Source organism: Megascapheus bottae, chromosome 15 (assembly GCF_031878675.1).
Source record: "Megascapheus bottae isolate mThoBot1 chromosome 15, mThoBot2.hap1, whole genome shotgun sequence".
Classification (NCBI taxonomy): Eukaryota; Metazoa; Chordata; class Mammalia; order Rodentia; family Geomyidae; genus Megascapheus; species Megascapheus bottae.
Genome location: NC_143523.1, coordinates 2,332,426 through 2,354,597, shown reverse-complemented (window position 1 = coordinate 2,354,597; position 22,172 = coordinate 2,332,426). Strand labels below are relative to the sequence as shown.

Sequence of the window (22,172 nt, the reverse complement as noted above, 5' to 3'; positions counted from 1 at the left end):
TGTCTGTCATGTAAATAGGACATCTCATGAAGCTATTTATTTATTTATTTATTTAGCCAGTCCTGGGCTTGACCTCAGGGCCTGAGCACTATCCTAGGATTTTCTCAAGGACAGAGCTTTACCATTTGAGTCACAGCACCACTTCTGGCTTTTTTCTATGTATGTGGTCCTGACGAATTGAACCGGGTCCTCAAGCATGCTAGGCAAGCACTCGACCACTAAGCCAACCTTCCGGCCCCCTCATGAAGCCAGAAAGATAACAGCAAGCTCCACACTGAAAACTCAAGAGAAAATAAGCAATTTCCATTTTAATAGAAAATGTGTTCTATTCCTGGTAACTTCAGCTGGAAAATTATATAGAACAGAACTAGTACTTAGTAAAATTCACTTTGAGATTATAGAGAATTTTATATATAAAAATAAGTCTTTTAATTAAAAAATGTATCTAAGCAGTCCTGGATACATCCTCAAAACAATGGGAAAGTATAAAAAGAGTGAGACTGTACATCTGTGGCTACAATTATTTCATCGGCTACAGGGTTCCCAAGCATCATGGGAAGTTTGGAGCAGAATTTCCTTTAACTTTTAAATAATACAATTGATCTCCCTATTCCAGCACATTTCAAGAAGGCCAGGAGCGATGCACAGGATCACCTGAGCAGCTATTTGAACAGGTAGGCACATCTGTAAGGGGTTTACATTTGCCGTCACATGGAGAGTTCAAAATCAAACTACAATCTTCTTGTTTTCAGTTTGCATCTTCTAACCATCCCTGGTGTGGTTAAAATGGCCCTGCAATGGTAAGAACAACACACCATGCATGTTAGTGTACTTAGCTGTATGCTTACCAATTCCAGCACTCCACTTATGATGACTAGGCCCATTCTCATGAGTATGCATGATTTTGCAGGTTAAGTATACTTTCATACATTTTTAATATATATTATATTTCAATTAAGATATATAGAGTAGGTGGCTGGGAATGTGGCTTAGGAGTAGAGTGGGAGCCTTGAGCTAAAGAAGCTAAGGGAGAGTGCCCAGGCCCTGAGTTCAAGCCCCAGGACTGACACACACAGGCATATGTACACGCGCGCATGCATGCATACACACACACACACACACACACACACGCCATGACTGAATGTACAGGCTGGTATCCAGCATCATAGGGGGAGAAGGGCTTCTCCTCAGAGAATGCCCAGACACATCAGGCTGGCTAACGTTTCACGCAGCAACTCACCACTGTCTACTCCACCATACTGCCTCCAGATAAAGACAGCAGCAAGTACCTTTTCCCACAGAGCCCACAACTGGGCCAGCACACACTTGGGTTGCTGAGCTTGCTGCACAAAGGAATGAGGCCCAAGGGTGGGCAGCAAGACCTAGAGGCCTCTGTGCAAAATGGCAAGCTTTGATTCCTCCAGGAGAATATGTCCATTGCTTGCTAATTCACCCGGGAAGGGTCCAGTCAGAATGAGTCAAACAACTCCTTCCTCCCCGTAGAAGAAAGCTTCCACACTCTCTGGAATCTAGATGAACAAAGAGGAAACACTGTGGCAGAGCCATCAGAACCACCACAAAAGTGGGGACTTCCTGCAGGAATCAGGACCGTGGAGGGAAGGTTCTGGGGAAGCTCTAGTAGAGCGGGAAGGGGAGGAGGGCCTTGGCTTCAGTCCTTCCCTGTGCTCCAGTGTCCTGGCAGTGCCTCCTATGGCTACACCTACCCAGAAACCAGAGGCCAGGCAGTCTCCACAGTGCACTGCAGAGGATGACAAAGGAGGCAGAAAGCTAAGGAAGAACCAGAAACTGCTTACCCTGATGGTAAAACCCCGAGGTGCTCAGCCCTAAAGGACTGCAGTGCAGGAAAGCATTACAGCATGTACAGACCAGACGCCACGCCACACACACCTGATCATGCATTGATCTTCTGATTATTTTAGAGACCTTTGGTACACTACTTAAGTCTTGATTAATTGGTCTGGATTTACAAAGAACAGTATGATTTCCATGGCCAAGCTGACTGCTCTCAGTCTGTGGAAGGAAAGGAAAGCTGCTGGTGACAGCTTTCCTCCATACTGCTTCAGGATGCTCAGTGCTAGACAGGGCAGGGCCGTGAGCACAGGCAGACCAGCACTGGGCAGGAGCAGACACCAAATGTAGGAAGACCCTGACATACAATCCCATCTTCAGCAATGTGAGCAGTCACATAGGGCTAAGAGGAGGTGCGCCTACGTGAAAATGGTACCATCCATCACTTGAGACTATCAGCAACTATAACAATGAGTCAGAATGGACCAAATAGAGGGACCAACATGGAATCTTGGAAAATGAGTTTGAGTTGGATGCTGGTGGCTCATGCCTATAATCCTAGCTACTCAGGAGGCTGGGATTAGAGGATTATGGTTTAAAGCCAGCCTGGGCAGGAAAGACTGGGAGACTCTTAATCACCCAAAAGAGAAGTGGTGCTGTGTCTCAAAGTTAAGAGTGCTATCCTTGAGCAAAGAAGCTCAGTGATATAGCACCTAGAGTTCAAGCCCTACAACTGACCAAAAAAAAAAAAAAGCATTTGTAGCCTACAGTAAAAAGTCTTTAATATGTGAGAAATTCAATGATTTCAAAAAAATGAAAGTAAAAAGGAACACAAGACCAAATGCCAAGTAAAACATGGATATAGATGATTTGGAGAAAAACTTATTATCGTCTGACAAATATCCCAGAGGTCAAACACATGGGAGCACATGCAAATTTGCAGTCAGGGATTCCATACAAACTACCACTGATGCAGGCCCCTAGGCTCCTCTTGGATTCAGGAAGGCGTCTGGGATAACCTAATGAGCTCAGGCAGGGCAAGGGTGTGCTCATGGGCAGATAAGCAATTGTGAATGGAGCCTTGACTTTAATAGAGTCTTCTGAAATTGGGAATTGTTGCCCATCGCTGATTTCCCGTTAAGTACTACTCCCTGGGTTCTTGCATTTCTAAAAAAAAAAAAAGTGTTTGCTTTTTATTTAACACTGAACCTTTTGATGTTTTAGGATATAAAAATAGTAAGTATCTCATTATTTTAAAAGCTTAGGAGAGAAACTAGCCATATTATTAGAAAAAGAAGATATATGCAGCCATAGTCTGTTCAAATATCAAGAGGTGTGATTTTGCAAATTCACATTTCAATCTTTATTTACATAAGACTTTTAGAAATAGTGGGGGTAAATATTAAAACGCCCAAGCCTGGGTGAAATTTTATTGAGAATAACTACAAATAAAAGGAAACTGACTTTTTAAAGTCAGTTTCTAAAATTTAGATGAAAAGAATATTGAGCATTAACAAAAAAAAAAGATATTTACATATCAATGTAGACTTTCTGCTCACAGATTCATTTCCTATGAAACTAACAGAAGCAAGCTTGGGGAATTACGAAGAAAAGAAAAACCCTAATCAAATAGGTACTGTTGTTCAAACAGAATATTAGCCAAATGATCCAATCAGTTGCTTGAGCTAAATATTTTTTTAAGCTATTCATGCCAGAACACAACCTTTCAGAGCATAAAAAATCCACACTGCATTCCAAGTGCTTGCCTCTGACAGATGGTGGGATTTGAAAGACACACACCAAGGGAAGGGGTGGAACAGGGAAAGAGTAGCATCCGTCAGCAACAAGTAGGCCACTGGACCATAATTTCTCAGGTTCTACTTATTTACATTCCAGAGTATATTTGGTAACTATCTGAATCAACATAAGCAAATTAAACTCAAATTGCTAAACTTAAAAAAGGTGGACACTACACTTTTTCATCTTTGTCTAATGACTTGAGATAATCAGCAGTTCATGCAGCTGCCACAGTGTTTGGTTTAGTACAGAATCAGCCCAGCCCTGTAAAACACAGTATACTAAACTGCAGTGTGCCCACTGAAGACCCTTTCACAGACACTCATGAAAAGGTGATGTGACACGGGTCAAGGTGCATTGTACTTATACACACTGATTTGTTAAATGGCAATTCCTTTGTAAAACTACTTTAGAGATCATAAAAATATAATTTTTAAAAAGCAGAGCAATACACTTATTTCTATGAACATCTCAGGAACAATAAAAACACACACACACACGCACACGTACTTTTCTCTCTTGGTTTCTTTTCTCTCTAGGACTCTCTTTCTCTCTCTCTCTCTCTCTCTCTCTCTCTCTCTCTCTCTCTCTCTCTCATGTCTGGAATTTAAATGCAATTCTATTTTATTACAATATTAAGATTTCAAATTTAAAATAAAAAAAACCAAGCATTATAGAGGTTATCAAAAACATATTAACTTGTTCTTAGAGTAAGTTCAAAATTAATAACAAAGGTATTATTATGCTAATATATACTTTATGATATTCTGCCCCACAGTCGAGACTGAGAATTGACTCTGGCAGTTTCTGACCTCATCTACTTTGAATGGTGGTGTAAACGCTGTGTTTCCTTCTCAGATCTATGATTTATGAGAAAGTTTATAAAAACATGCAAGAAAAACTTACTCAGGTCTTTTCTCCGAGGTATCCTTAAATGATTTTGAACTTTACACATAGTGGTTTCTTCCTAAAACTGGACTTATCATTTCTATTTCTGATCTGAAGTTAGAAACAAATTAGTATGCACCCCAATAGAATGGTAAGACAAACTCAGATCAATCTTACCCTCTGTTTATGTCCCTTCCTCCTTAGAAATGTGATTGCAGTTTTTATTAACTTTGCTTTATGGATCTAATATTTAAGAAGCCTATCTTTCATGTCATAGCGAGAAGGTTAATGCACTTACAGATTCCCCTGCAATGCATCTTGGGCAAGGCTGGGCTGAGCTCCTTTCACTGTTCTGAGGAGTCTGTGAAACAAATCACAGGCACAGATGCATTAAAACAGTCATCATTTACAATTTTTACTAAAATACTCAAATGGATTCCCAAGTGCTTCAGGGATGACAGGAACACACCTCTGAGCTTGGCCTGCCCTGGTCCACCTCAGGGGGAGGTGCGGGGGTTCGGGCTTGTGTCACATGCTGCTGGTCTTCTGGGCTCCTGGGTGCTGGGGTCCAAGTGCCCGCATGCTGACAGCCACCCTCGTGCTCACTGACTTCTGGTCTCCTGCAGGCCCGTTTCTAAAACAAATAAAAGCTCACATGAGATGGCCTTGGAAGGCACTAACTGAATCTGCTTTCAGGAAACCAAAGCTCCAAACACTAACCTCTGTAGAGCTGGGAACCTTGATGGGCATCTGAGGAGATGACGTTCAACTTCCCCAGTTCAGGAATAACCACCATCCATTACACTTAACCTCATTATTTCTAGCACTGTCTGATATTACTTAGCTTTATGGGTTTAAAATAGTCATTTTAAGCCATTTTGGCTGAAACTCTTGTAATAAACTATTGTGACTGCCTTATTGAAAATCTACAAAACCCATCATTTTTGTTCAAGAAACTAGTTATATGCTTCAACACTTTTGTTTAGTATCACGTTACATACTTCCTTAATACAACATGAATAATTCACACATGACTAATTCTCTGTCTTACTGGTATTCAAGAGCAAATTAATTTTATTGATTTCAAAATCCACACACAGCTTATAATAGTGTGATTTTTGGAAAAGTTGACACTTGGTTTTCTCTTCCACATGAACTAAAGAAGAAACTGCAAAAGTAATCCCCCAGTGCTCAACAGAAAGTATCTCACCTTAAAATCTCAAGCCCTCTGTATTTGTTAAGCCACATTGCTTGGTGACAAAGTCCAAGAGACAGAAGCCCTGGTCCTCAGGAATACGGAGGAGGACTGCAGGCCACCCACAAAGGTTTGCTGCTGGATGCCTCCAGGTCAGAATGCACTGCCATATCTGCTGGGGGCAGACTCTTACTTACCAGCAGGGGCAAGGCACCATCTCTGTCAAATGATGTGCTTATTTACTATGCATAATGTTTACCTGGCATTTTCTAAATTGACATTTTTACCCTCACGGATTTGTTCAATGTTAAAAGTTAGGTCATGGATTTAGAGCATTAGTTTTGTTGTTGTTGATTTAAAATCATTCTCGAACTCACCCAAAGATGTATACTAAAGGAATAAGGTAAAAAATAGAATATTTAAATCCACTTAAGGTAACTGTGGAGGTAAATGCCTGTCTCCCAGGAAGGATAACATGGGTAGATGCACAGCTTGCTCCTGATCCAAGAGTAGGAGACAGCAACCGAGGAAGAGCAGGCCCCAGCTCCAGCCAAAACTTGGCATAAATTAGCAGAGAAAGGGCTGGGAGTTTGGCCTAGTGGTACAGTGCTTGCCTGGCATGCATGAAGACCTGGGTTCGATTCCTTGGTCCCACATACGTAGAAAAAAAAAGTCGGAAGTGGTGCTGAGGCTCAAGTGGTAGAGCTCTAGCCTTGTGAAAGTCCAAGGACAGTGCTCAGGCCCTGAGCTCAAGCCCAGGACTGGCAAAACAAAAAAAACAAAAAAAAAAAAAAAAAAATTAAGCAGTGGAAAGCTGATCATCAAGGTAGGAAGGAGAAAACTGCTGCCAACCGAGTCAGGTGGCAGCACCTCACCCACCACACCTATGCCACGTGCCCCTGTCATGCCCACACTCAAAGGAACCGTGGCACTGAACACATAGGAGAAGAACCATCATGAAGAAAGGGAAGAGGCTCCAGTGGCCCAGGGGTGACTGACACAGACCCCAGAAGATCCACTCTAAATATGAAAGCTTATCAAAGTGTCAGTGCTCACCAGGGCCCAGGCTGCAGTCCACAAACAGAGCACACAGGTACAGTTTAGAGGCCTTCTTCAAAACCCACTGTCTCACAACCCAGCTTCAGCGACTCACTCACACCTGTAACTTTAGCTACTCAGAAAGCTGAGGTCTGGCCAGGCACCATGGCTCACGCTTGTAATCCTAGCTACTCAGGAGACTGAGATCTGAGGATCAAGGTTCGAAGCCAGCCAGGGCACAAAAAAGGACACAAAAGGACTCAACACTCTTATCCCCCATTAACCTCTAGAAAACAGGAAGTGGGGCTTGGCTCAAGGGTAGGGTGATAGCCTTGAGCCGAAGAGCTCAGGGACAGACAGGGCCCAGGCCCAGTTCAAGCCAGATGACTCACACACACAAAAATATATATATAAGAAAGAAAGAAGCAAACAAACAAGCAGAGGTCTGGAGGACTGTCATTCAATACCAGCGCCAGCAGAAAAATGTAATAGTTTCCACCTGCAAAATTACCAGCAAAAGGCAGGCCTAAGGTATAGCTCAAGTGAAAGAGTGCCAGCCTGGCAAGTTTACAGTCCTGAGTTCAAAACCCACTACTACCAAATCAACCCAGAATGATCAACTCTTGATACATAGCCTAATAAACTGTCAGAATTCAAAGATTAAGTCCTTAAGTCCTAACTGTACAGAAATCAGTAATTTTCCAAAGGCAAAGAAATCTGACTGGGGTCAAAGAAAAAAGTGGGACCACAATTTAATAAACTTTAAAGATATATATATTATATATATATATATATATATATAATTTTTTTTGGCTAGTCATTGGGGCCTGGGTGCAGTCCCAGAGCTCTTTTTATTTTTTGCTCAAGGCTAGTGCTTTACCACTTTAAGGCACACCTTAAAGGTAAGAGTCTCACCAGGGCTTTTTTGCCTGGGCTGGCTTTGAATGGTGAGTCTCAGCCCCTAGAGTAGCTAGGATTATAGGTATGAGTCTCTGGTGCCTGGCTCCAAGGAAATTCTAGAGCAAGATTTTCATGTTTACCATCAAAAGTCAAAGTTACTTGGCCAGATGCTATGGTCCTTACCTGTAATAATCCTAAATACCCAGAAGACTCAGAGCTGAGGATCTGGGTTCAAAACTATCCTAAGCAGCAAAGCCTGTGAGGAAGTAAGAGATGTGGCTCAAGTGATGAAGTACCAGCCTTGAATGAAAGAGCTAAGGGACAGCATCTAGGCCTTGAGCTTAAGTCCCAATACTAGCACCAAAAATCTTCATCATCATTATCATCATCATCATCATCATCATCATCGATACAAGAACTTAGGGAATTCAATCTAGTAGATTCTGTGGAAGGGTACACTAGGTGATGACAGAAAATTCCATCAAACAGGCTTACAAAACCCAGAGTTCAAACTTTAGAAATGGCACCAAAAAAAAAAAAAAAAAAAAAAAAGCTGGATGCTGGTAGCTTAAGCCTATAATCCTAGCTACGTTAGGGAGCTACGTTAGGATCCCAGTTCAAAGCCAGCCCGGGCACTAAAATCCATGAGACTCGTCTCTAATTAACAACTAGAAAACGAGAAGCAGCGCCATGGCTCAAGTGGTAGAGCAGTAGCCTTGAGCTGAAGGGCTCAGAGACAGGACCCATGCCCAGAATTCAACTTCCATGACCAACAACAACAACAAAAAAGGCTTTAACTTGGCTGTAATGGCTATCTGTAGTCCTAGCTACCCAGGAGGCTGAGTTCTGAGGACTGGGGTTTAAAACCAGCTTAGACGATTAAATCTGAGAGATTCTTATGTCCAACTAACCAGCAAAAGACTGGAACTGGAGGTGTAGCTCAAGTTCCACAAGCAGAAAAAGTCAAGCCAAAGCCCAAGGCCCTGAGTTCAACACAGTTCTATCATACAACAAACAAACAATCCCTTAGGCCAAGCGTTACAGTAATCTCAATCACCTTCTCAAGTACTTCAAACATTCCACATATTCACCTAAGTTAAAAGAAAGTTTGAAGACCAATGCTCAAGATCATTCCCAACCTGCTCAATATTTATGCTACAGAAAGGAATCGGATGTGCTGGTCCCACAGTGTGGCTCAAGTAGTACAGCGCCTGCCTACCAAGATGGAGGCTCCGAGTTCAAATCACAAGACTGCCAGAAAGTATGACATCATATTGGTTTGCTGTCAACTCTTAATAATGTGGGCTTACAGGAAGGGAGTGGACATCAAACATGTAGGTCCTGACTTCTCCTACCAGTGAATTCTCGATGGGTACCAGCAATACTACTTTCCTTTACTCTTATCTCAGGAAAGGGAAGCACAGCCATGCATAAATACACCAGAATCTACACTTTATGATCTACACTCAAAATAATTTCTGTGAGAGGAAATGACATTTGGCCCATTAAGATTAGTGGACTTGGAACTGGGGATGTGGTTTAGTAGTAGAGTGATTGCCTAGCAAGCATTGAAGCCCTGGATTCAATTTCTCAGTGCCATAGTAACAGAAAAGGCTGGAATTGGTGGTGTGGCTCAAGTGGTAGAGAGCTAGCCTTGAGCAAAAGAAGCTAAGGGACAGTGCCCAGGCCGAGTTCAAGCCCCAGGACTAGTAAATTAGAAAAAAAAAAAATAGCGGGCTTGCAGTCACTCATTGTGCCACAGTGAGCTGATGTTCTTTGGATGGTTCAGGCTGCTGGGGGGTTGGGGCCCCACACCTTGTGGCAGGAAACAGAAAACCACGCTCTGGTAGCAAGGGAGACAGGGCTAGTCCCCTGGGAATGAGACTGTGTCCTGAAACTACTCAATCTCTGCAGGAAGAGAGAGAAGGAAGACCACTGGCCACAACCCCTTAGCTCTATAACAGAAAAGCACTGTGCACTCTCTTTAATAAGCACAGCAAGAAAATTAAACATTCATAAACACCTGTCACCCTGGAGCAAGCAAGTATGCGGTACGCTGTATGAGTTAAATATGTACAATACAAATGTTAAAACCAAGATAAAAGACTAGATCTCAGAACTTCCCACCCACCCTCCTATCCTGATTTTTTAAAAAAGGTTTACATTTACAACTAAAAAGATTCAGATGCAATTTTCAACTAATCTGAAACCAGCAGGATACACCTGACTTTAATAGTTTTCTTAGATGAAATTATAGATGTTTTTCTTCAGTTTAACTTATAAGAAAAGATTTATCTGATGCATTTTCTGTTGACTTCCACTTTAGTGGTTTTGTCTTTTTTTCTTTTTCTTTTTTTTTTGACCCATAAAATGTGAAATAAAATATACCTGTATTCCTACTTCCCTATTGCAAAAAAAAAAAAAAAAGGCTAGATCTCAGGACTGCATGTGATAAATACTTCAGAAAGTATATTTTCTGAAATAATTTTATATGAAGATGAACAAAAAAATCCTCCATTCTGAAGGTATTTTCAGAGTTCTCATTGACCAGTGTGAATTTTTGAGATCTTTATCCTGACAATCACTTGTCCTATAAAGGCACCGTGCCTTTGTTTTAATTCTACTACAATTAAGTAGTTGGCTTTTGATAGCTAGCTTTGGTACATGATAGAAAAGAGCAAAGAAACCCATTCTTACACTCCTGAACAAAAGAGGAAGAACCCAAATGACATTTCCTTGTACCTGACTACCAACAGGTGCTCTGCCTGTCACTGGGAAAGGAAAAATTTCCCCAGGCCACAGGTTCACTGCACTGGACACACACACTGCAGTCAGGAGCCCTCCGAGCCTGAAGGGCTTCCTGTATCCCTTTGGTCACTGGCTGCAGCCTCGATGCAATGACCACCACAGATCAGGGCCCGTGAAGGTGGCCGTGTAAATGCTGACGTGCTGTGGACTGGCTCGTCTGCATAGCCTCCAGCCAGTGTCAGCATTGGGAGCCTGGCTGTGCAGGGCTGGAAGACTTGCTTCAGAAGCCCTTGCCACAGCAGCAGGAGGATCCTGCCTCTGCCCCACTGCTGCCCAACCAAGGAGGAGAAAGAATCCAGGGGTTTGATGGTGACATAGGCTTTGGGCTTTCTGACTAAACGTCTTTTGCAATTTATTCAGTAAAAAGTTAAACTCTTAAATTTAAAAACTGCATGTTGTATTTGCTGAAAATTAAATTTTCATTGGAAAGATTTACCAAATCTTTGAGCACAGGGGCTCATACCTGCTATCTCGGCTCCTCAGGAGGAAGAGATGGGAAGTCAGAGACAGCAAATACAGACTGAGTGCAGTGGCTCAGACCTGCAATCTCAGCTCCTTAGGAGGAAACAGCAAAAAGAAAGACCTCATTTCCACAAACAAGCTGAGAGCAGTGGTGTACACCAGCAATCCTAGACACATGGGAGGCATTAAGTAGGAGGACCAAGCTCCAGGACAGCTTTAGGGAAAAATGCCAAGACTCTATCCAAAAAGCTATGAAAGAAACGGGTGTGGCTCAAATGGTAAAGTACCTGCACAAGGTTAAGAGTTCAAACCAGAGTATACAATTTTTTAATGGATTTACAAGTACACTGTAAGCATAAATTGTAAATCTAATTAATATTAACAATCTTAAAGTAATTACACATATTTCCTGGTTAAGCACAGCCCTGTCCCTTGTATTTACAGAAAGCTAGTTTCAAGTGTTTCCGCTGTGTAACTTCATTTCCTCACAATGGTCCTGCAGTGATGGAAGGCAAAAGTTTTATTTACATCTAGGGACTGGGAAAATGAGGCCAGGGGCTTTTGACAACTCAGTGAGGCCTGGGGATTTGAAAAGATGGTGCTGGGGCTTCAGTGTACTTTCAGTCTAGTTACAGAAACAAGATTTAAAAATAAAACACACTAAAAGCTAAATAATGCATGAAAAGACTTCACAACTGAATGTAGCCGTAGCCTATGGCTCCAGTGTCAAGAGTGTGCTATGGCATAAGGAAAACCACATGCAGAAAGATGTCCTATCTCTGGTCAAATAGCATTAGACAACAGTGTCAGAAGGGATCGGTGGAAGAAACGTCTATCAGGAGTAGTGTTGGGATGACTCAACACCCACATTTAAGATGAATGAGCCTGGTGTGGTGGCTCACGCCTGTAATCCTAGCTACTACGGAGGCTGAGATCTGAGGATCCTGATTCAAAGCCTGCCCGGGCACTGGCCCGGGCACTACAGTCCATCAGACTCTTATCTCTAATTAACCACTAGAAAACTGTAAGTGGGCTGTGGCTCCAGGGGTAGAGTGGTAGCCATGAGCTGAGGAGCTCAGCACCAACAATGCCCAGGTGCAGAGTTCAAGCCCCATGATTGATCCAACAAAAAGGAAGGTGAACAAAGGACTCTGCCTCTGAACACAAGCAAACACTTAAATGGACCAGATATCTAATGCAATAAAGCCTGTAATCCCGACACTTGGGAGGCAGGGGCGGAGGACCTGAGTTTGAGGCCTGCTTGGATACACAGTGATATGCTGACCCAAAACAAACACACACATACACTCACAAATAGCATAAAATATTTAGAGATCATAGTAAAAAATTTGAGATATTAATTAAGACAGGCAGAGATTTCTCAAATACTAACAGTGTAATCCATAGAAGAAATAATTTGAAAAACTGAATTTCATCACTTTTGAAATTGTGGGGCTGCAAATGACAGCATTTGGCTCACACTTGTAAATCCTAGCTACTCAGGAGACTGAAATCTGCGAATCATGGTTCGAAACCAACCTCAGGCAGGAAAGTCTGTGAGACTCTTATCTCCAATTAACCACCAGAAAACTGGAAGTAGTGCTGTGGCACAAGCGGTAGGGTGCTAGCCATGAACTGAAGAGCTCAGGAATAGCACTCAGGCACAGAGTTCAAGCCCGATGACTGCCACCCCCCCCCCAAAAAAAAAGAAAAAAAGAAAAGAAATAAAAATAAGATAAAATTTTTAAAAGAAAAAGAGCTTTTTTTTTTTTTCTGGCCAGTGTTGGGGCTTGAACTCAGGGCTTGGGCACTGTCTTTGGGCTTTCTCAAGGCTAGTGCTCTACCACTTGTGCCACAACACCACTTCTTTTTCTGTGTACGTGGTGCCAAGAATTAAACCCAGGGCTTCATGCATGTTAAGTGAACAATCTACTACTAGGCCAAGCTCCAGACTGCAGAAAACAAAACAATACAAAAAAACTGGAGGGGAAAATTCCTGCAATGAAAGCATATAAAGAACCATTAACTATAGGAAACGATCGATGTTCATCATTTAAAGCACAATGGAACACCACTTCTCACCTTCCAGAATGGCCACCATGAAAACGACAGACAAGGCTGGGGATTTAGCCAGGGACAGGGTGCTTGCCTAACATGCATAAGGCCCTAGGTTCCACCCTCAGCACTGAGGACGAGAGGGAAGAAAGGCAAACGGTGCTGACAAGGAGTAGCTCCATACAAAATGGGAGTTAGGCTGGGCACCGGCGGCTCACACCGGTAATCGTAGGATCAAGGTTCAAACCCAGCCTGGACATGGAAGTCCAATCCACCACTAGAAAATCACAAGTGGCACTGTGGCTTAAGTGGCAGGGCTCTAGCCTTCAGGTGAAGAGCTCAGGGACAGCGGCCAAGCCCCATGGCTAAGTGATGATGATGAGAGTGGGACCCGAAGCTGACCGCTTTGCAGTCCCCAGCCAGGCGACCCCCGGGGGTCTGGTGGGTGGGGTCGGCCTCTCATCGCTGCCCCTGAGAATACTTGGTCTGAGGCCCGGCTGGAGAAGCAAAGTCCATCAGACTCTCCTACCTTCGGTCAACCGCCGGAGGGGTCCTGGGCCAGCTCTGGGGCAGCCAGGCCAAGGGGCCTGCGCTCGGGCCAGGAGCTGCCCAACTGTCAGATAAGCAATACCAGCGCCGAGGCCTCAGCCGACGCGTCGGCGGGTGCCCGCGACCCGGCTCTCACACCAGCCAGCCTCCGTCCAGGCCGGGGGGGCGGACACGCGCTCCAGGCTGACCCCGCGCCCTCCGGGGCCTGGGGGCCAGGCCGGGCCGCGGCGCCGCACGCCTGGAGCTGCTGCTTCACCTGGACGGCTCCCGGCGCGGGCGGCGCCCACCCGCCCCGAAGCCGCGCGCGCAGCCCGCCCGGCCTCCCGGCGGCTCCAGCCGCACGGCGATTGACCTCGCGCGCCTCAGTTTCCTCGCCTCTGGTGCGCGAAGGACCGTGGAATCCGGCGGGACGCGGACGCGGGGGGTCGGCAGCGGCCCGGGCCCGCGGCGGCGGGGGCGCCGTGCTGAGTCTGCGTCCTGCTCCCGCCCGGCTCTCGCCCGGGACCCCTCCCGGAACCCCCTGCGGTCCTCTCCCCCGCCCCGGCCAGCCCGCAGTCCTCCCGCGGACCCGCCCTGAGGGCTGAGGGCCGCGCCGGGTCGCCGATACCTCGCACCCGGAGTCTCGTCCGCACGCGCCAGCCCCGCAGCTTCTCCGCGCAGGCGCGAGCGAGGGGCGGGACGACCGGCCGCCGCGCGCAAGCCCCGCCCCTCCGGCAGGATCGCCCCGCCCCCCCGCAGGGCCGCCCCGCCCCGCCCCCAGGGTCGCCCCGCCACTCCACGCCACGCCCCCAAGGTCGCACCGCTCCTCCCACCGGGCTGCCCCGCCCCTCCCGCCCGCAGGGTCGCCCTGCCCCTCCCACCGCCCCGCCCCTCCCGCAGGGCCGCCCCGCCCCCAGGGTCGCCCCGCCCCTCCCGCAGGGCCGCCTCGCCCCCGCCCCCAGGGTCGCCCCGCCCCTCCCGCAGGGCCGCCACGCCACGCCCCGAGGGTCGCCCCGCCCCTCCCGCCCGCAGGGTCGCCCCCCGAGGCGAGGCCGGGGGATGGAGGGCAGGGCTCGCCCGCGGCGCCGCCTTTCCTTTCCTCAGGTTTCCTCCCGGAACCCGTGCCTCACCGCGTCCCTCGGAAAAAGCAGCTCCTCAGGCCTCCGCCGCCGCCATCCTCCCAGAGACAGGACGTCCATGAGGACACCGCCGCCGAGCCGGGCAGCGCCGCGCCCCGTCACGTGTCCCGGGAAGTCGCTTAGGCGTGGGGGGCGTGGTCCCGAGGAGCGCGGGAGCCCCGCCAGGCAGAGCGAGCGTTGCAGGCAGCAGTAGCGGAGCCCAGAATCCTCCTGTGGTCACAGGGTCGGGGCGTCGCCCGTCTGCCCCGGGTCGCTGGTCCCTAAAGAAGAGTCGGTGGTCACTTCTCCAGTCGCAGACCGGCCGCGAGGTGCCGGGGGCCCATTTCTTCAAGACCCGTCCCGCCTCTGCCAAGCCCTCGAGGGGACGAGGGGACGGCCCGCCTCCTCTCTCTTGTGATTGGCCGCTGCGTCCCACCGGCATCCTCTCCTGACGCTGCTGGACTGACAGATAGCTCAGTGAGCCAATCCACACGGGCGAGGCCGCGAGGGCTTCGGGGAGTTGTGGTCCCGGGAAGCATCTCACTTCCGGGCGGCGGCGGTCTACCGGGGCTCCCGGCCCGTCGGCAGCCGGGCTCCTCCGGCGCCGCGCTGGAGGAGTACGGGCCGGGCTCCGGACCGAGCGCGGGCTGGGGAGCCTCCCGCTGCCTGCCTGTGCCGTGGGTGGCGGTCGCCCGGTGTATTTCTGTTCTTCAGTGTAGTTAAATATTCATTATGAAACTCTGCCCCCTCCCCTGCAGAACGGGGACTTTCCCCCGGGATCCCGCGCTTGCCGGACCGGTGCCCTGGAGCTACGCCTTCGTCGGGCTCCCACCTTAGTGCTTCTTTGCAAGTGACAATCGCGTGCGCTTCGCGTTTGGAGCCGCAGGGGCACGGCCGACGGCCACCGCCGAAACCACCTGCGGTCGTCGTGCTTGCTTTTGCCAGTGGTGGGGCCTGAGCACCGTCCCTGCGTCGCTCCTCCCCACTCCTGCCTCCGTCTCCCGAGCCCCGCCTGGTGTTAGGGAGGTGAACCCAGAGCCCCATGCGCGTTCCGCGAGCACGCGGCCCCTGCGCCACCTTCCAGCCCCCGATGTTTCTATCGTCAAAAATAATACTACAGTGCCAGATACCAGTGGCGCCCAACTGCTAACCTAGCGACATACAGGCTGAATGACGTCTGAGGATCCTTGTCGAGTACCCATCCAGGTAGGAGAGGCTGTGAGGCTCTTATTCCAGTGAAACAGCAGAAAAGCTGGGCGTGGAGCTGTGGCTCAATTGGTGAAGCACTAGCCTTGATACACACACACACAATCAAGACAGCTGGTCCGAGGTCAGGTCACACAAAATAAGGTATGGCATCCATGAAACTTTTAAATATTGATGTAGATGGAATGAATACATGAACTATCAGAAGAAAATATCGGAAAAGTTCTGTGACATTGATTTCATGCATGAGATGCCACAAAGCAATCCACAAAAGAGAGAATAGATAAGCTGGGCCCTATCAAAATTTAAAACCCTGGGGCCCAAGTGCTAGAGCACCAGTCTAACAGGCAGTTCAAAGCCCCACTACCAAGGAAGCAAGATAAAACATTAAATTTTAAATGTTCGTGTCTCAAATGATGTCCATTGATTCAGTGAAAGGCCATTGCATAAGCTGAGAAAGTATTTGTAAATCAGGTATCTGATAAAGTGTTAGTATCTGGAATTTATAAAGAATGCTTTCAGGTCAAAAATAACAAAGATTTAAAATGGAGCAATGGTGAGTAGACATGTCTTCTAAAAAGATACATAAATGGTGATTTATGGTGATGAGAAGGGTATGAATGAAACCCACTGTCACATGGCACCTGACATCCAGAGCAAGGCATGGCGGTGCATGTTCGTCATTCCAACACTTGGGAGGCCTGAGTAGGAGGACTGCACTCAGACCAGCCTGAGCTACAGAGCCAAACTATTTCCTTCACCTTCTCTCCTCCCCTCTCTCCCCAAAACAGGAAAACAAAGAATAAGAATTGGCTGAGACATTGGGATATGAGGCAGTGGGGGCCCACATGCTGGTGGGGAATGTAAAATGCTGCAGCCACAAGCAGTATGCATTTGATTAAAAATCAGATTCCCTGTGAGCTAGCAGCTCCACTTCTGGGTATACACACAAAGTGTCTGGACCCAGAAGCATCCACGTTCGTGGCATCGCCCACCATCTCCATAAACTGTCACAGCCCAGACACTCACTGATAGCCTGAAGAGGACACAAGGTCTATCCATGACCTGGGAAAACATACCGACTTATGCTACAACATGGGTGGATTGCAGACTTTCATACTTAGGGAAATAAACCAGTCACAAAAAGTGAGGAAGACAGATTCTACTAACCCAGAGAGGTCACATTCACAAAGAGAGTAGAGTGTGATGGCCAGGAGCTAGGAGAGCTGGCCTTGACTGAGACAGAGTTTTATTTTGAAGAGATGAGTTGAGATGGCCAATGGTTATGGTTCCCCAATATTGGTCTGTACCTCTAGAAATGGTCAAGATGAGCCAGGTCTGGCACTTGGAAGATCTCATGCTTGAGGCCAGCCTGGGATATAGAGGGAGACTTTATTTCAAAGTTAAGATGGCAATGTTTATATAATTGCTATTTCATAGAATTTAAAACATACTCACTAGTGAAAAGAAGGTCACATCATCAACAGCTCATCATGCCCATTCCCTTCAGCGAAAGTGGCTTCCAGGAAGACAGTGGCTGGATTTCTGATCCTGTTTATTTCTAGTTCCTAAGGCAAGCTGTCTAAAGGCCAGAACACCTTTCTCCTTCCCACGTGAGGAGAGTCACAGTGCCTGCCTCAAGAGTGGCCATTTGCTCTCATTGTGCTCTGGAGTAGTGAGCACTGTCTAAGGAGCCTATGCTGGAGACAGCTGCTGTGACTGCCTTTAGCTTTCCCCAGCAGAGCACTAGGCCACCAGGTGTCCAGAGAGGTTCATTTTCACCACGAGTGCTGTGCTGGCGAGAGTGCTCATTCTGTGCCTGTCTGTGAAGTAGGAACGAAGCAGCACACTAGCTTGCTTGCAGAGACATCAGAGAAAAAAAGAAAGAAAGAATCAATGATTACCAGCCCGCAAATAAGAACTTTATGATTGTGTCCAGAAGGCACTTGACCATCCTGAAATGATGGGTAAACAGGCCATTCCCCTGACCACTCCTGACCACACCTGGGACTGACCTTACCTTGATTCCATCTCTATTTAAACCTAAAGCTCACATCCACCTCAAAGACAAACTGGATGCTTACTGTGCCTCTTTTCCTGAAACATTCCCATGTAGTTTAATAAATCTCTGATCCAGGCACTGGTGGCTTATGCCTGTAATCCTAGCTTCTCAGGAAGCTGAGATCTGAGATGATTTGAAGCCAGCCCAGGCAGAAAAGTCCATGAGAGTCTTGTCACTAACAAACTACCAAAAACCAAAACAAGGGAAGTGGAGCTATGGCTCAAGTGGTAGAGCGCTGGCCTTGAGCAAAAAAGTTCAAGGGGGCCAGGAGTTTGGCCTAGTGGAAGAGTGCTTGCCTAGCATGCACGAAGACCTGGGTTGGATTCCTCAGTACCACATACATAGAAAAAAGCTGGAAGTGGTTCAGGCCCTGAGTTCAAGCCTGGACTGGCAAATAAAAAAATAAATAAATAAATAAATAAAGCTCAAGGGACAGAGCCCACCCAGGTCCTGAGTTCAAGCCTGGCACCAAAACCAATAATAAACAAAATCCGTGCCCTTCACGACTGATTCTTTACTTGGCATGTGAGGGAAAGCAGAAGGACCCAGCAGGGAAGCCTCAGGTTGGTTCTGTTAGCCATGGGGCACAGAGCCTGGTCCATCTTTTGTGTTGAAATGCGCTCCTTCCCTTCCCTCCTGACGTCTTTTTAAGGAACTCTGTACCTCCCGCCCCCTAGAAAGAATACAGGAAAGTGAAACAGACTTTTGTGGGACGCTGCTCATAGGGCGAGGCCCCACAAAGAGCATGAATGTGGATGACAAAGACTGAAGAGTTTAGTCCCGTGAATGAAAATAAAACAATGAACCCCGCTGAAATTGTTTTAGGAAGAGGAGTGTGATTGGGGAGAGTGACAGAGGGATGAGGTGGATACAGATGAACTGCACTCATTTATACCATGAAATTGTGTAACTTATAAGTGTTAATTAAGAAGAAAGCCGTGTCTTCCTTGGGCACTAGTGTGAAGTTTGGAATTCGGTGTCTTTAGATACCTTCTTTCCTGAGGGCGTGTCCCTGCACTGTGTGTGTTCTATTCCTGCTTGGTGTTCAGCTTTGACTGCAAGGTCCCCTTCTAGGAGAACCATGCTATCTACAGCAGCCACCATGCTCCTCTCGAGCAGCGGAATCTCACATCTCTTCAGATCTCTAGTGCTTATTCAAAGCAGTCACAGTGATCCTCTAGGGCCGGTGGGGGGTGTTGTGCTGTTGTGGCTATGTTTCCTGATTCACAGCCTTTCCCTGATGCTAGTTCCCCAGGAAGGAACTCACTGACCTGATTTCACTTAATCCTCCAGGACTGCACCCATCCATGAAGGAGCCCAGCCCACTTGCCAGGTAGGGGTGGGGGGCTTTCCTTTCTTTTCTTCCCTTTTCTTTTTCTCTTTCCGTTTATTTATCTTTTTTTTTTTAAAGTTGATTGTTACTATAAAGATGTAGTAAGTCAGGTAAAGAGCTTTTTCTTTTTTCTTTTTCTTTTTTTGTTGTCGTTGTTGATCGTGGGGCTTGAACTCTGGACCTGCGTGGTGGGAGCTGTCCCTGAGCTCAAGGCTAGTGCTCTACCTACCTCTTACGCCACAGCACCACTTCCAAGAGTACATTTCTTTTTGGAAAATGTCACCCCTTCCCTCTTTTTTTTGGGTCTTGATGGTGTCTTGCCTGCAGCCCTGGCTGACTCTGGGCGTACAGGCCTGTGTTCACCCAGCTCAAGGACTGGCTTCTGACGAGTGCACTGCAAACAGGATGGGAAGCTGTTTGCATGTCAGGCTCTGCTTCATCTTGTGTTTGCCTCCTGTCATCCCTGCCTTTCTTTCCTGCCTTGCCTGCTCTCATGACTCAAGGTGCAGCTAGAGTTCTTCTCTCTTCTGTCTGCTCCTGACACCTGACCTGCCAGAGCCTTCCCACTGGGCTGTGCACCCTCCAGTGATGTCTGTGTTTGCCCAGAACCTGTCACAAGTTGGGCCCAAGATGGATGCTCAGTCCAGGGCTGTGTGAATCAGTTGTGGCAGATCTAGAAAGCCTCAAAGAGAGGGGACCAGCATTCTGTCCCCTCTGTGGCTGATAAGGATCCTCTTCTAGGCTCTGTGAAACAAACAGTACTGGGGCCTGAGCTCAATGCTGGCTCTATTCCCGAGATGCTCCCGCTCAAGGCTGGCAGTCTACTGTTGGAACTACACTTCCACTTGTGGCCTTCCATTGGCTAATTGGAGTTTACTGCTTAGGTCGGGTTTGATTCTCATATCTCAGCCCCCTGAGTAACGAGGATCACAAGTGTGAGCTCCTGGTGCTTGGCACTCACACGGGATAAAATAACAAAGTACGCAGGCCAGCTCAGGCCACTTGTATTTGTTAATTCATTGGCCTGTTTTTGATTTTAGACAGAGTCTCGCTATGTTGTCTAGCTTGGCCTTCAACTCATGGTTCTTCTGCCTCTGCCAAGTACAGGGATTGCAGATATGCACTATGGCACCAGACTTGAGACAGTACGCCTTATCTATATAATTGCACTTTTAGTTTATGCTCCAGTCCAAAGGTTGCTAAAATAGCCACTTAGGATCGTCTCACAGGTCCCAAGCCTGGCTGTCTCTCGTACCTCTTGTTGTGGGGAGGGGCTTTCATCCCCGGAGGGGGAGGGGGAGGTCTCCCCAGGCCACCACACCCTTGTGCTGGGAAGCTGTGGCTTTGTTAGGGTGCACTCTGCACTCGTGCTTAGGTTATAGTTTTGTTTTGATGAAGCTGAGTACGAGTCTGTTCTAATGAAACCCTTTTAATAACGCTGAGGTACCTCAACGGGGCAGATAACAACCCGCTGCTTTTCAGCTTTCCTGATGCAAGCTAATTTCTCTAAACCATTTTCTGACTTGGTAAGGGTGCCCTGTGAAGCTGACCCTAAATGGATCCATATTTAATGTGAGAGACTATATGGCTTGTGCAAATTAGAATCCTGTTTGAGCCATAGCTGCCCTGTTGTGTACCTCCAAACGCTAACTGTACAGAAGGTAAGGCTTTTAAGAAAAGAGTCTATTATTTTGCATTTTCTTCCAAGTACTATAGATAAATAACGTGCTTTCTAAAACTGAGGCTGCACATTTAAGTAGAACACATTAATTGCATCTCATTTTAATCTCTGCTTCTAAAAGCCTGGAACTGCATGTTAAATGCTGTGCCCTGGTCTATTTTCTGTGTTAGACTTGGTCTCGACAATAGGCGGAAACTTTAGCATGGTGATTTACACTTCGTCCTAAATTTTTTTTATTTTCAAGTGTACGAAGTCACATTGGTTATGTTTGATAATCCACTGTTGGCATGTGCTTTCATATAAATTATAGGGTTTTTGCCTCTCAGCTCTCACAGCCCAGAAAGGAGAAACCCCTAGCATGGAGATATGACTGATGCTGCATTGGTGTGTGGGTTGGCAATAATAAGGATTATAAATGACTCACTAGGTCTAGAAAATAAGAGGAGAAGACTTATTGGGGAGAAGTAAAAAAGCTTGCTCTCTTTATGCACAGCTGAAAGAAGGTACCATGAAAGATATATTACTATTCGCCTTCTTTTTATTTCTAAGGGAGTTTTTATTAACCCCTTTTTATCAATCAAAATAAATTGATTGCCAGTGAATGCAATATTTCCTGACTACTTGAAATTATAAAACAAAAGCAAACACATGCAAACTCACATACTACATCTCTGGTAAATAAGAGATCACGTCTTCCAAAGGGATTGCTAAATAGTGTTAATGATTTTTATTTATCTTTCACTTTAGGGGAAAACCAGGCCTTGAGATGCCTCTGGAATTCCACTTTACCCTCTGTACCAGTGGCCAGGTATTCCAGAGCATTGTTATTTAATATTTATACCCCACATAAAAGGACGTATCTCTGCAGGGTAAATACAGTTATGGCCAATAATAACTGGGCCCTGGGTAAGGAACGCTGTAATAACCCTAGGCAAGAGGCAAGAAAACTGGGTGGCCAGGAATGCATCTGTGAATCACTTCCCCAAGAGAGTCTGCTCACTTGTAGTGTCACTGAGATGCAGTGATTTAGAGTGTATGGAAATTGGAAAATAAAGATTCCTACCCAAATTGATGAGAACATTTCTCTTGGTCCCCAGCAGTCTGGAAAGAAGGTTAGAGAGTTCGAGACAATAGGAATAAGACAGCAGTTTAGAAGATGGGGCTTAACCAGGTGCAGTGGTTCATGCCTGAGATGCATGAAGCAAAAGTATTGAGAGCTCAAAGGCCATTTGGGCGACAGATTAAACTTTGTCTTAAAAAGCAAGAAGCACTGTGCCGGGTAGATCACATCT

General features: G+C 46.7%; 1 protein-coding gene across 1 annotated transcript; it reads right to left on the bottom strand.

Moving 5' to 3' along the window:
- Positions 1–282: 282 nt before the first annotated feature.
- Positions 283–14,927, bottom strand: C15H10orf143 (chromosome 15 C10orf143 homolog). The gene is made up of 4 exons (XM_090345605.1): positions 14,611–14,927; positions 4,964–5,128; positions 4,793–4,855; positions 283–792 (listed from the first exon to the last, which is right to left on the bottom strand). Exons 1-4 carry the CDS (start codon positions 14,677–14,679, stop codon positions 763–765), a joined length of 327 nt encoding a protein of 108 aa, XP_090201731.1. The 5' UTR covers positions 14,680–14,927; the 3' UTR covers positions 283–762.
- Positions 14,928–22,172: the final 7,245 nt, after the last annotated feature.